Source organism: Balaenoptera musculus, chromosome 1 (genome assembly GCF_009873245.2).
Source record: "Balaenoptera musculus isolate JJ_BM4_2016_0621 chromosome 1, mBalMus1.pri.v3, whole genome shotgun sequence".
Classification (NCBI taxonomy): domain Eukaryota; kingdom Metazoa; phylum Chordata; class Mammalia; order Artiodactyla; family Balaenopteridae; genus Balaenoptera; species Balaenoptera musculus.
This window is the reverse complement of record NC_045785.1, coordinates 118,404,341-118,418,591: the sequence shown is the minus strand read 5'-3', so window position 1 is coordinate 118,418,591 and position 14,251 is coordinate 118,404,341. Positions and strand designations below refer to the sequence as shown.

General features: G+C 36.7%; 1 protein-coding gene across 2 annotated transcripts in view; it reads right to left on the bottom strand.

Moving 5' to 3' along the window:
• Positions 1-14,251, bottom strand: part of ATF6 (activating transcription factor 6) — a 224,106-nt gene that overhangs the window by 49,408 nt on the left and 160,447 nt on the right. For both annotated transcript variants that reach the window (XM_036844324.1, XM_036844316.1), the window contains one exon: positions 5,732-5,816. In XM_036844324.1, the coding sequence (XP_036700219.1) occupies positions 5,732-5,816 (85 nt within the window). The remainder of the gene's footprint in view (positions 1-5,731; positions 5,817-14,251) is intronic.

The window sequence follows — 14,251 nt, the reverse complement described above, 5'->3', positions numbered from 1 at the left end:
GCTCCACTTAAGTCAGAGAGAGGGATCAAACCCACAACTCATGTTTTCTTTCCAAGTTACATGTAACTTTTGAATTCAGAAATGGCAGAAAATATATTTTATTCAACTTCCTCAAGTCCTCATATTACTCAGGATGAAAAACTTTGATACTAGTGATGTCCTCACAATGACTTTGCTCAAATAAACAGGTGCCCAAATGTTTTTGAGCCCATATAACTTATACTCTTCAGATTATAAATGATATAATTATCTTACAGCTTGTCAAATTCATCGCCTAATAAGTCAAAGGAATCTATCTCTGAATCTTGGACAGTTTTATAGTTCAGTTTTTCACATGTGTTTTCCTTTGTAGAACAATTATTGAAAGGAGGTTAATAATTTCAATTCACTCTTTACTGTGAATTCCAAATTTTTAAAATAATGTGGTAGAAAGGTAACCTAGTACATATTTTAATTATTTTATATTTGAAAAGATTAGACTAAACTGTGCTTGCCAACTGTTTTTAATCAGAGTTAAAATAGTAAAGTCTTTCAAGTGACCACAAAGTAATGACCAAATAACATTTACCTCACTTACTCTGTCATTCAACAAACATGTGCCTGTCAAATCCAAAACATTATATTACATTGAATTATATTGCTCTCAATAAATGCACTTAACCTTTATACCACAGGGACAAAGTGGTATAAAAGTCTATCTGAAATTCTGGAGTCCAAATATTTTTAATATTTGCACATTCGTCTTTAATATTGATTTCATCAACAATATAATGATGGTCAAAATATATTTTATACAATGTACTTAGATCCTGGCTCTCCATTATGTAATGGTTGAATAAATGGTATGACTACTTCCATGAGCTTTAACATCTTAATCTGTAAAATGAAGATAATACTTAGCTGGCAGCTGAGCATTACATAAAGTAACAGAGATGAACATCCTGCAGTGTTTCCTGTGCCAGACACTGCTCTAGGTGCTGAGGTTATGGTCATAAGAGCAAACATAAGAAGCAACATTCCTGTCCTCACAGAGAAGGAGGAGCTGGCTAAGCTGACCGAGAAGGAGATACAGGAGGAAAACTAGACAAGCTGTGGTATCATAAAAGCCTACAAAATAAAGTGTTTCAAAAAAGGGAATATCAAAAATGAACTTGAGGTGACTGACTGCGAAGGGGCACAAAGAAACTTTCCGAAGTAGTGAAAATGTTGATATCATGATTGAAGTGGTGTTTCACAACTGTTTCCATTTGTCAAAACTCATTAAACTGTACACATAAAATTGGGTGATTTTTATTGTTTCTAAAAAAATGTATATGTCTGAAAAACAATTCTAAAAAGGCAGAAGAACTGTTCTAGATGAAAGGAGACTAAAGAGGTGTGACAAGTAGATGCCATGTATGACCTTGGACTGGATTCTGAATCCCTCCCCCCAAAAGCTATAAAGAATATTTGGGGGCAAGTGTGGAAATTTGAATATGGATTCTATATTAAACTCTATTGTATCAGTGTTAAACTTTGGTGTGGTCATTTTATTGTGCTTACATAGGAGAACATCCTTTTTTTTAGGAGATGCATATTCAAGTATTTACGGGTGAAGTGTTAAAATGTCTGCAACCAACTCTCAAATGGTTCAGAAAAAAACACATGTGAGTGTAAACAGATAGATAAAAATGAAGCAAATGCGGAAAAATGTCAACAATTGGTGAAATCTCGGTAAAGGTTCTCCATATACTCACTGTACTCATCTTTCAACTTTTCTGTAGATTTGAAGTTTTTAAAAATAAAAATTGGAGGACTGAAAACAAGAGGGAATAGTCAACCATGTCAAATACTGTTAAGAGGTCAGGTAAGATGAGAATGAAGACATGACCTTTGGCTTTGGCAAGATATTGGTCATTGGTGACCCTTTTGCAAGAGCATTTCAGTAGGGGCAAAAGCTAGGTAAGAGTGGGCAGAGGAGAGAATGGGAGATAAGCAAATGGAGGCAACGAGTGCAGGTAACTCTTTCAAGAGCTTTGCTATGAAGGGTAGCAGAGAAACAGAACGTGGAGTTAAGAGAGTCTCCCTACACCAAAAGGAATATTAAGACATTTTGTACGTTGATGGGGATGATCCAGTAGTGAAGAAACTGATCATTCAGGACAGAAAGACTAAAAATGCGGGAGCAAAGTCTTTGAAACTGTGAGAAGGACCGGAATGCACAATCCAAAAGGAAGGAGTCACCTTAGATAAGGGTGATGATGATGACAATGACAAAGGTGGTAACAGTGACTAACCTAACAGCTAGGCACTATTTAAAGCATTTTTGCTCATTTAATTCGCACACAAATCTAAGAGGAAGGTATTAGTAATATCTCCTTTTACAGGAAGCCAAGTACAGAAAAGTTAATTAACTTGCCCAACTATACTTATCCAATAAGTAGCAAAGTTGGGATTTCGAACTCCATGGAAGATGCTTTTCTCCCAGTGCAATAAGAAGGAAGGCAGAGTTTGTGGGTGTAGATGCAGCTGGTAGCGGAAAGATAAAGTAGCTCTTATACAATTACATCTATTTTCCCAATGTAGCATTTGGGTGAGTTCATCAGCTGAGGGGGTAGGGAGAGGGGATGTTGGAGATGTGAGAAGAGAAGGTGAGAAATTCTTGTTTCAGACGGAAGGCAAGTGAATTTACTAGCAATGACAAGAGGTTTTTTTTTTTTAACATCTTTATCGGAGTATAATTGCTTTACAATGGTGTGTTAGTTTCTGCTTTATAACAAAGTGAATCAGCTATACATATACATACATCCCCATATCTCCTCCCTCTTGCATCTCCCTCCCACCCTCCCTATCCCACCCCTCTAGGTGGTCACAAAGCACCGAGCTGATCTCCCTGTGCGATGCAGCTGCTTCCCACTAGCTATCTACTTTACATTTGGTAGTGTGTATATGTCCGTGCTACTTCTCTCACTTCGTCCCAGCTTACCCTTCCCCATCCCCGTGTCCTCAAGTCCATTCTCTACGTCTGCATCTTTATTCCTGACAAGCAGTATTGAATGCCCCTTTGGAATTCACGGTCATAAATTTGAAGTGAATCTACTTGTCCTGACTGGATGATATTTTGTAGCAATTTTCAGCTGCTTGAGAGCAGGCATAAAGAGGATAGCTGGGTTTAACTAGGGTGGGATTTTTACAGGCAAGTGGGACCTAAGAAAAGAGGAGCCAGGAGGGTGGTTTGCAAGAGAGTGGTGATAGTATGGGACATGGAATGTAGGCTGGGTAAGGAGGGGTGTATGGCCATGATGGATGTAATGGACACAGGAAAAGCGGTAGGGTCAGAGGACTGGAGATCTGTGAGGTCAAAGAGTAGCTGGAGTGTGGGTATTACAGTAGGAGAGTAAGTAAGAGTCAGAGGGGGATGCCTGAAGAGGAGATTTCAAATGGAGTGCCATTATGGATGATGATACGGTCTATAGAGTATGACCGTGTGGATGGGAGGCTGAGGTGGTGCAGAAATAAAAGATGACTGGATCTAAAGAGGCCAGAGTGCTGGATGAGTCCTCTCTGTGGATGCTGAAGTTTTACAGAGAGCTGACAAAAGCAGTGGTGGAGAGTCATCAGTGAAGGCGGGATAGAAGACAGCAACAAAGAAGGGTAAGAGGAGTGTTATAAACTTGAAAGATGTTAGGGAGACCGAAGAAAAAAGGAGAGGTCATTTGTAAGTTGTAGTGGGGAGCAAAGATACTACCCACCCCATCTGCAGGCTCAGAGGTATATGAGGTGGGGAAGAAAAATCAAGCTCTAATTTGAGAAGTAGCCCCAGTTAGAGCAAGAAGGTGAAGAGACGGTTCAGAAAAGAGGCTGAGGATGCAGCACAGTACTGAACACATGGTATATACTCAATCAGTATTTCCTGAATTTGAATCTTAAATTTTCTAATAGTATACTATATCCTAAAAAGGAAAACAAAACTTATTTACAAAGAAACCCAAACCAGATTAAAAAGGAAATGATCCTCTAATTATTGTATTTTTCAAATCCATGAAAAGGCTCATTTTCAAAAATTAGTCCCCTGGCCAAGAAAATCAGAATCAAACAGCATCTTATTGTTCTTGGCTTAATACAAACGGATAGCTCAGTGTTATGCAAGAGAATGCCTGGTTTTATTTTATAAGAATCTGAGATCAGAACAACAAAATTAAGTGAATTCTGCCTTGTTGAAGCTTAGACAATAGCCTTTCTGAGCATAAGCTGACCAGAAGTTAAATCTATTACGGTTCAAGCAGAGAAACCTAGGTACCTATGGAATAAGATTTAATAATATTCCCTAAGTATATTCTTTGGAGTGTAATATAGTACACTTTGAAATATACTGTTCCACTTGAAGTTGTAATATGATTGCTCCATGAAAGCTTCAGAGGTATGCCTTTACTGAAGGAAGATAAGTTCGTCTCAATGTTATAGTTTGTTTCTTTAAAAAATTTGTTGTCTTTGTAAGACTAAGAAAATGTCATAATTCTTTTATGCTTTAACAAAAAAAAAAAAAGTTTTATTTTGTGTCTATAACGTTGCCTCCCAAGCATTTCTAATAAGCTGTCTATATACAGCTAACTGAAATTCTATAGTCCTCTATGGTCTTAATATGTACAATGAATATCTAATACTTTTTCTCTAAGACTAAATTTTATTGGAGTTTATATAGAATCCCAGTGTTTTATTTTATAACTGTATTTGGTGGCTTAATCATGATCATCAATCAGAATGTGGATTGGTTCAACTGCAGGTTAAAGGGCTTTTCATTTTCGTCTTACTCATTAAACTATGAGGTTCCCGTTACTAGACAGAAAATTTACCAGTAGTTCTATTACACCAGATAAATGGACTTGAGAAGGATAGCCAATTCTCCTAGTTTCATTAGAGCCTAATATGATGTGTCAGAGGAAGTAATCAGCCAACAATATACACTGTGCTCATTTACGACACACAGCTGGTATTGGGAGTGAGAGATTTCTCTTTTCCATAAAGAACCCAGCTGGAAGTAATCTCTTCTTTACTGAATTTCTTTAGTACTTTCTTCATTCCTTATGGGACGTTCTCTTAGGGATACAGTGATTTCTGTGCTCATCTTATTTTTCCTCCTAGACTCTAAGCAAGTACGCTATGCCTTAACATCTTTGGATACTCTCAAAGTATTAATGGTATTATTTGTATTTTATCTAATACCCAGAACTAGTGGGAGAACAAAATGCAATAGTAATACTATCAATATCAAATTCATCAGTATTACGGATTAAATATAAATAGGCTTCTTAGGTTTGGTCTGGGAATCATATCACCATTTATTTGATATAGGAAACTGCTTTGAGTTCCAACAACCTAACTTACAAATTCACTCTCAGAACATAGCAGGGACTTCTTATACATCATGTATTACCAGAAAGGCCCCAGACAACAAGTGTATAAATCAGTAAAGATGTTAACTTTTCCAATTTTGTAAATAAAAGAGAATGATTTTTTTCTTTTAAAAATATAGTAATTTAAAAAGCAACTTTAAATTAAATCCTTTACTTTTTAAAAGAGCACAGGAATTTAAAAATAATATTTTGTGAAAACAGTGGGAAAATGTTTCAGAATTAATGCATGGACATATACCTAACCAACTGAACATTTTAAGTGTCTTTTAGTTTAATCCAGAGAATCTAGGTTAAACAAAGCAATTGCATGTCGTTCATAAACCAAAATTTCAACTTACCATTTATGTTTATTGCTGGTAATACAATTGACATCTTTGGTCTTGTAGTCTTGTTATGGGTGGTAGCTGGTAGCAGCAGGTGATCCTAAGAATAACGAAGAACAAGTTGTTACTCATAACAATTGGCTTAGTCCTATAACAAGCCAAATTCAGAGTTCCTAGGATGCCAACATTTCATCGCGATCATAAAAAAATGACAGTTTTTATTTGAACCTGGCTTTGGGGGTAATTAACTACAAACCATTTTACGATTCATTCATTCATAACGCAATAAACATTATGAATTACTGAATGACTATCATTACCAGGTACTATGTATCAATAGTATTCTTAGAATATTCCTAGGTTCTGATAACATATATGCTGCAGTCTATACTATAAAGAGTATTGGTCAAGCAGTCAGAACGGAGGGATTTTAATTCTAGCTCTGCCGCTGAATAGCTGTATGATCTTGGTCCGTTTCCAGTCCTGTAAAATGAGGAGGCTAGACTAGATAATGTCACAAGATACTAAAGTTATCTATCTAATAGAGTCATTTTCAAACTTCTTTTTTAAAGAAGAGGAACATTCCCTCCACCCCAAAAAAAGAATTTTGATCCCAAATTACTGATATATAAAAGAGAGATTCTGACTGAAGCAAGGCCAAGGCTGAGAGCCTTGCCTGCTTAGCCTCCTCTTCTTCCTTTGAAGCAGCCAGTGTTAGACTTTTCTTTTGGTAAGCAACAGGTATATACTGAAGAAGATACATAGTTCTTGCCCTTAAAAAGCACACAGCATAGTGGAAGGGTTAAAAAAATTACAAGTGCATGTCTAGCATAACTATATAATTCTAAATGTGATATTGCCAACCTTTGATCATCTATAAATGACCCAGGGCATTTGAGGTTTCTAGTTTCCAACCACACAAATACTGCAGTAAGAATGAGCCAAGAGGAGTTTAGCTTCAAAAACAGGGTAGTATGAGTGTTTTGGAAAAGATAAACACATCTGTAGGTATTCCAAAGCTGATTATGAATGACTTAATGACTTTGATATTAACTACTGTTTTCAGTAACTCCTTTTTCCTAGCAAAAACATGGGAATTGTCACAGCAAAAAGGAAAAAAAGAAAGAAGTATATATATATATAAGTGTTTCTATTTAAAGGAGCATGATTAAACTGAGATAAAGCTGACACACAGTCTAACTCCTCTTGCTTTCTTTTCTTGTTCGTTTCTCATTCATTCAACAAACTTGCTATATGGAAGGACTCATCAAAAAGTAGGATTTGACATAGCTGAGAGTGATAAAAATTCAATGCAACTTAATTCAAAGTCAATGTAATTATGAAATGTAAGTATCGACAAAGCTAAGAAAAAAATCTGTGAAAAACAAATTGAAATTAATGTACATGAACAGAACTGTACAGAAAACATTTGCAGTAACTGCTTGTGCTTTGTCTAATTCAAGGCAACATCTCCATGAGAACATACATGTTTTTTTAAAAAGAGGCGAAAAGATGAGTGAAATTGTTCTTTTAGAATTCCAGCCTTGCAGCATGAGAGGTTTTTTTTTTTTTTAAGTGCATTGTTAGACACAAAGATCACACGTTTCTGAGAGTAAGATAACATGATAGCCAAGACAAAACAAAACTTGCGGATCTTCATGCCATGAAAATTATAAATAGCTAAACTCCTATAATTAAAATACTGCTTCAGGATCCCCAAAATTGAATGAGAAAACAAACCAACAAACTTACAAGCCCCAAATTACGGCTACTGTAAAAATAAACACACTTAGATTCCATTGGTCATGGGTTAAGGTCAGGCTCAGACTTACAGCTGAGTTTCCTGCTAAGATCTTACGATTTTCCAAACATAATGCCTCCTACTTTCTTCATTAAATTTCAAACAAAGCAGTTACTTTTGCAGCAGAAAACCAAAAATCACATTATTATTTGTGAAAAAGAAGAATCACATCTTGAATGCATAAAAACTATTACAGTTAACCTGCCTTACCTCTAATTATTAAAGGTTTGCAAAATGGGAGGAAAACCTATAATTTAAAGTGCTTGTTTACCAAGAGGCCTACAGGTTAGAACGGCAGGGAATCAAAGCTGGTATACTACAAACTCTAATTGTGCTTATTTTATATTAAAAAATAATTTGTATACACACATGCCTGGGACAGCGTAGTTGTTTCAGTTAACATTTACTTCCTCTTCCTCAAGTTAAATGTTTCTTGCCATAACAATGAATTATCAATCATTTTTTTCTCTCCAACTATGTTCATTTCACTTTTTATGGCATTTCACTAATCCTAACAGTGACATCTCCAGAGAAAAGGAGCCAGTCAACAAGTATTTATTGACTTCTTACCATTCATTAAAAAAAATTTACCGAGCATAGTGACCTGCCACGTATTCAGCACTGTACTACAGACGATAGTTTCTTTTAAAGAACATAAATTCAAGCTTTTATTTTGTTAGGGAAAGAATGCTAATTGTGGCAGGAACAGTCATTTGTGCTCAATATCTGCTTTCCCTTCTATAACATTAGAATAGAAATAGGACCTTCCGTTTCCAATGGCATTTAGTTGGGCACAAAGCCATTCAGAAAAAGGACTATATTCCTTTGCAACCAAATGAAGCCATACATTCAAGTTCTGGTCAATGGACTATAAGGAGAAACGGTGCATGAAACTTTGTCAAGGTGGTGATGGTGGAAGGCAACCTTCCTCCTTCCCTTTTCTCTTCCCTGCTAGCTAGAATGCAGGTGTGACTGCTAGAACTGGAGGAGCCATCCTGGACCATGAGATAGAAACTGCAATCTGAGATTTATGGACCAATAAGATAAAGGAGCTAGGGATCCTGATGATCAAGGAGCTACTGTAAGATCTCCAGAACTTCACATGAGAGAGAAGCAAAATTCTAATTTGTCTAAGCCACTATCATTTTGGATTTTCTGTCCCTCGTAGCTAAACACAACCCTGATTACTTGTTATATTATAAATTTGTGAAATAATACTAATGGTATTTACTCAAGAGAAATCTCAATAAGGGTTAAAGTAATCAGAGACAGCTTTACTCTATTTTTGACAGCATTCCAAAAACCACATTTGTTATCTGATATTACCTGATATTATCTGATATTGTTATTCTTAATATTACCCCCCCCCCCTTTTACTTATTTATTAAAGAACCTGTATAGGAAATTCAATCCTGGAAAAATACAGGTACAATTAGATGAATCTGAACAAAACTCTTTCTTTCCTATTAAGTCAGTTAATATAATCCAACTGCAACAAAGGTGAAGCTACGTAAAAATAAAAAGGAAAAGTAGAAAAAAAGATGTTGCCATAGAGATAAATATGATATATTTTGTCACTGTCATTCAAAACTATGTTACTAACTTTAAGATATCTTCAAACGGACTCCTGAAAAGACTTTATAGGACTGAGATACCACGGGATATCTTCAGGGAGGAAACTATGTGCACAAACATTATAATCAAAGCTTTGTTATTTTTATTCCCAGAGGAAGTTAGAGAAACACTGGTGGGAAAACACCAAAACATTTCACTATGAGAATGAAGCATCAGTTTTCCAATGTTATGCAATATTGTGTTTGAGAAAATACACTATTTTCATACAGTTCTCCCAATCCCCTCTTCCAAGCACTTTGTTAGAAAAAGACAGAATATTAGTGTATAATACAGCATCCAAAGTTATCTGTTTCTTCTCTTTTTAAGACAGCTAAAGCATTGGAGACTACCTTATCAGAAGAACAGGACCACATTTTGCTCAGCTGGAGGTTATGATGGTAAAACACAATAAAACTGAGGTCCTACTAAGTTTTGCCAAATGTTGATTCTACATATCTGTGTAGAATAGAAACTGACCTTAACTTAAACTAACTCACTAGGATAAATGACCCTTCCCACTCCCCTCTAAAACTTACTGACTGATGCCCCTAGCACACTGAACATTCATGACTAGTTTTTGTATTTTGCCAAAACTACTTTTGCTAATTGCGTTTGTTACTAATTGTGTAATTTAATAAACTACTATGTAACTGATAAGATACAGTGTGAAAAGAGAGCACTGTGAGTGGAGTTTATTGCAAGAAAGACAACATGGAACTTTAGTAGATCTGGACCCAAAAGGAATTGGCCCTACCTCAAAACGTGGCGAATGAATGCACATTTATATAATTAACTGAAACAAAATAAGATACATATACATCTTTTTAAAAAAATGATCCCCTGCTTTAACCAATTTTGTTAATTAACAGATTACCCACTAGTCTCTGTTGTACTAGGTAAAACAGCTTTTCCTATATTAGGAAACTCTGACTCAAGGCTGGAGTGAGTGAGTGAGTGAGTTATTTATTTATTTATGCTTTTTTAAAATTTTTATTTATATTTGGCTGCGTTGGGTCTGCATTGCTGCACGCGGGCTTTTCTCTAGTTGCGGCGAGCAGGACCTACTCTTCGTTGCAGTGTGCGGGCTTCTCACTGCGGTGGCTTCTCTTGCTGTGGAGCACAGGCTCTAGGCCCACGGGCTTCAGTAGTTGTGGCACGCGGGCTCAGTAGTTGTGCTCACGGGCTCTAGAGCGCAGGCCCAGTAGTTGTGGTGCACGGGCTTAGTTGCTCCGCGGCATGTGGGATCTTCCCGGACCAGGGCTCGAACCCGTGTCTCTGCATTGGCAAGCAGATTCTTAACCACTGCGCCACCAGGGAAGTCCCTGGAGTCCTTTATTTTTGATAGAAAAGAAGGTCCTTAATATCTAATGATGCCCTGTAGGAATGAAGGAAACTCAATCTGCAACAGGTGGCACTTCTGACACTAAGCAGCTTTCACTTAGATCAACATGTCAAAAAGTTTTGCAAATCATGTCCACATTAATAACAATAGACTCTTAACATTTTATATTTGATCCATATACACTGGATTACATAGATGGGGTTGGTTTTCCAACACAGAAAACTGTTAAAACCAGACCAAAAATAAAAAGAGCATCTATCCTCATTTGAAAAATAGCTTTGTATTAAATTTTCTCTGATCTATGTTCCTACCCTAGAGAGCTTTTGTTTTCTATCACTCTACCTCATTTACCTTACCAAGTATCTTTCAAACTGCCAAATTGAAGAGCACATCAAATCTTAAAAATAAGAAGGTCAAAGTAGTAATTAAAAGTAGGCCTTTCACAGTTATTTATCAGATTCACAACATTCTGAACTAATGTTAATTTCTAGTAGTTATACTAATTGTTGATCAGAAACCAAATGTGTCCCTTCATTTAAAGCAATTAAAAAGCAAAAGCAATTAGAAAATTTGAAATCATTTAAATACACAGACACACATAGGGACATATCCTGAAAATAAGAATTGCAAAAAAAAAAAAAATTATAGGTGGTAAAATTAAGTAGAGTGTAATCATTTAAAAGCCTATTAAAATGTCTATGATGTAGGACTTCACATCATAGTAAAAACATAGGCAAAGTACATTACTTACCCCCAAACTAGAAACAGTTAATAGAAATAGCTATATGAATGCAGTATTTGTGCCACTAATGTATGCAATAAAACTACAGACCAATAAAAGGAAATGTAAAGTTTGCATCTGCACCATTAGCACACACGTCAGCCAGAGGCAGAATAAATCAAAACTATTAGTGCACAACAGATGGCCCAAGAGTGAGCCAAGGTTCACATTTTGACAAGAGGAAAATTTTGACACTAAATTCAAATTTGATAATGCAGGCAAGGTCACCAGAGGAAAAATTAGCTTGAAATCCTAATAAGTACAAACTCAAGTTTAAGAGATGGTTCTCGTATCAAACTCTATAGGAAGCCCCCAGAACTGCCCAACTGATCTTGAACTCCCCTTTTATTCACACAAAAAAGTGTATGACTGAAGCATACAAAACTGTCATTTTTGTGAGTCAAATCTCAGTAATTTCAGGGGACCGCGGCTGCGCAGGCCACACGAGGCCAGGTGCAGATGTATGGCGGCTGCCTTAAAAGATGCAGGTGTACAACCTGAAGAGATATCCTATATCAGTGCACATGCTACTTCCACACTATCGGGAGACGCTGCTGACAACAAAGCCATCAAACATCTTTTCAAAGACCATGCACACGCCCTTGCTGTTTCCTCTACCATGGGAGCCACCAGACACCTCCTGGGGGCTGCCGGGGTGTTGAGGCAGCTTTTACCACCCTGGCTTGTTATTATCGAAAACTGACACCTACTTTAAACCTAGACTGTAACAGAACCACAATTTGATCTCAATTATGTTCCACTCAAGACGCAGGAATTGAAAACTGAGAAAAGATGTATTGGACTCGCCAATTCTTTTGGTTTCGGTGGTACTAATGCAACACTTTGTATTGCTGGCATGAAGGACAAATCATTTGCAGTTAAATACTGATTTTTAAATGTTATAAACTGCATTAAGTTGAGAAATAATGTTTACATAAATGCATATTTTTATATATGAAAAAAAATCTCAGTAGTTTAATAAGGTTCGACCTAACAGTTATATATGTCTCTTTTTCAAACCCAGAATTAATTTTGAGTTTCATGGTCAAAACAAGTCCTTGTAAACTTTCCCAAGAATAAGACAGTAGCCTCCAAATCACTCTTCTCTCTTGATGAGAGTTTCAGGGAAAGTGTTTATAAACCTGGGTAGGATTGTTTTCCCTGAAGAAAGCTCTTAGACAAAATGTTGGTTACGTGCTTTGCACAGGTAGAGGGCTAGGAAGTTTTTGACTCTATACTTCCTATTACTTCATTCAATAATTTGAGCTCATCAAATTTCAAAACTTTGTCAGCTATAATACAGGGTTTCTTCAAAGGCTGGACCGTGTGTGATTTAGGAAAAATACATTAGGATTCCTGAAACTTGTTATCAATCATCATTTGTTGAGTGCCGAGAGTGGGGCAATCAGAAAAATGTCTTATTAAGCAAAAAGATCAAACACTAAATGCATAGAGTTTAACCATATGAGAATTTGTCAGACGTAATGTTTATAAGATGTTTCATTTTAAAAATTGACTTTACTCAGGACTACTGGCAGGAAGTGAATTTCCTGAGAATTAAATTGCATCCTACAGATATGCTACCAAAGCAAAGCATGGGGAAGGGACAGAGGGAGGGTCTGAGGCTATAGCAAACTGAGTCAACAAGTTTTCTGAAAAAAGAGATTAATTAGGAAACACTTCAAGGAAAAAGTTAGATATTGATATCAAAGAGAATTACTTTACTTTTTGTTGGAAAAAATGGGGAAAATGTTGGGTTGAGGCCCCCCAAAAATGATTTTTTAAAGTTCTAGGCAGAGGCTCTAGAAATGGGGTAAAGTTGTACAAGAGTAGTCTCAAATGCCCTAGGTGTGTAAGCAGGGGACGGGAACACAGGGAGACATTATTCTAGGTGATTCCTTTGTATCAATGATTCTACAACCTTCTAGAGGTGGAGGAAGAGGGGTCCTACTTAATTTATATTTCTAAAGGTATCTTTCCTTGCATGATTCTCAGTGTCTGGATATTTCCCCAGTCTTCACTACAGATCTTGATCCTTTTCTTTCCAAAGCAGTTTTTTTTTTTTTTTTTTTTTTTTATTTATTTATTTATTTATGGCTGTGTTGGGTCTCCGTTTCTGTGCAAGGGCTTTCTCTAGTTGCGGCAAGTGGGGGCCACTCTTCATCGCGGTGTGCGGTCCTCTCGTTATCGCGGCCTCTCTTGTTGCAGAGCACAGGCTCCAGATGCGCAGGCTCAGTAATTGTGGCTCACGGGCCTAGTTGCTCCGCGGCATGTGGGATCTTCCCAGACCAGGGCTCGAACCTGTGTCCCCTGCATTGGCAGGCAGATTCTCAACCACTGCGCCACCAGGGAAGCCCCCCAAAGCAGTTGTGATCTTGGTTTCACACAAAGAAATAGGGAGGACTGTAAAATATCCATAAAGAACATTTTAGGAAAGATTGGACTTGACAAGACAAACTACAAAGTGGAAAAAAAAAAAAAGTATGTCCCTTAAATTTCTTTTAATGCCCTTAAAATTTTAGTCCATAATCTGCAATAATCTGATTTATCTACCTTAGTGGACAACATTTCTCTTGAGATCTCACATTAGCAAAACAGCCACACTGAACACTTGCTCACACTAGAAGCTGAGCTTTATTGCCAGCTGCAATCCTTGCTAAGGACGGAGGTATGATACTATATAGACCTGTTCCATAATTCAGAGTTCTCTTTTCAGATCACACAGGGTACACTTTCTAGAACCTATTACAGTTCTCTCCATTCTCATCATACATGGAACAGCGTGTTCTCAGTTTCCATTCAGTTTTAAAGTGAATTTTTGCATTTAAATGCATTTGTGGCAAAAGAGTGAAAATTTTGTTTTCATTGGTCAGATATTATTCTAAGAAAGGATTTCAACTACATTTCAGGTAGAAATGATTTAACAAGACAACTATGGTACAATAGTATAAATTTTAAGTTCTGCAATAATAAGGTATCTCTCTGAAAGCATTTAAT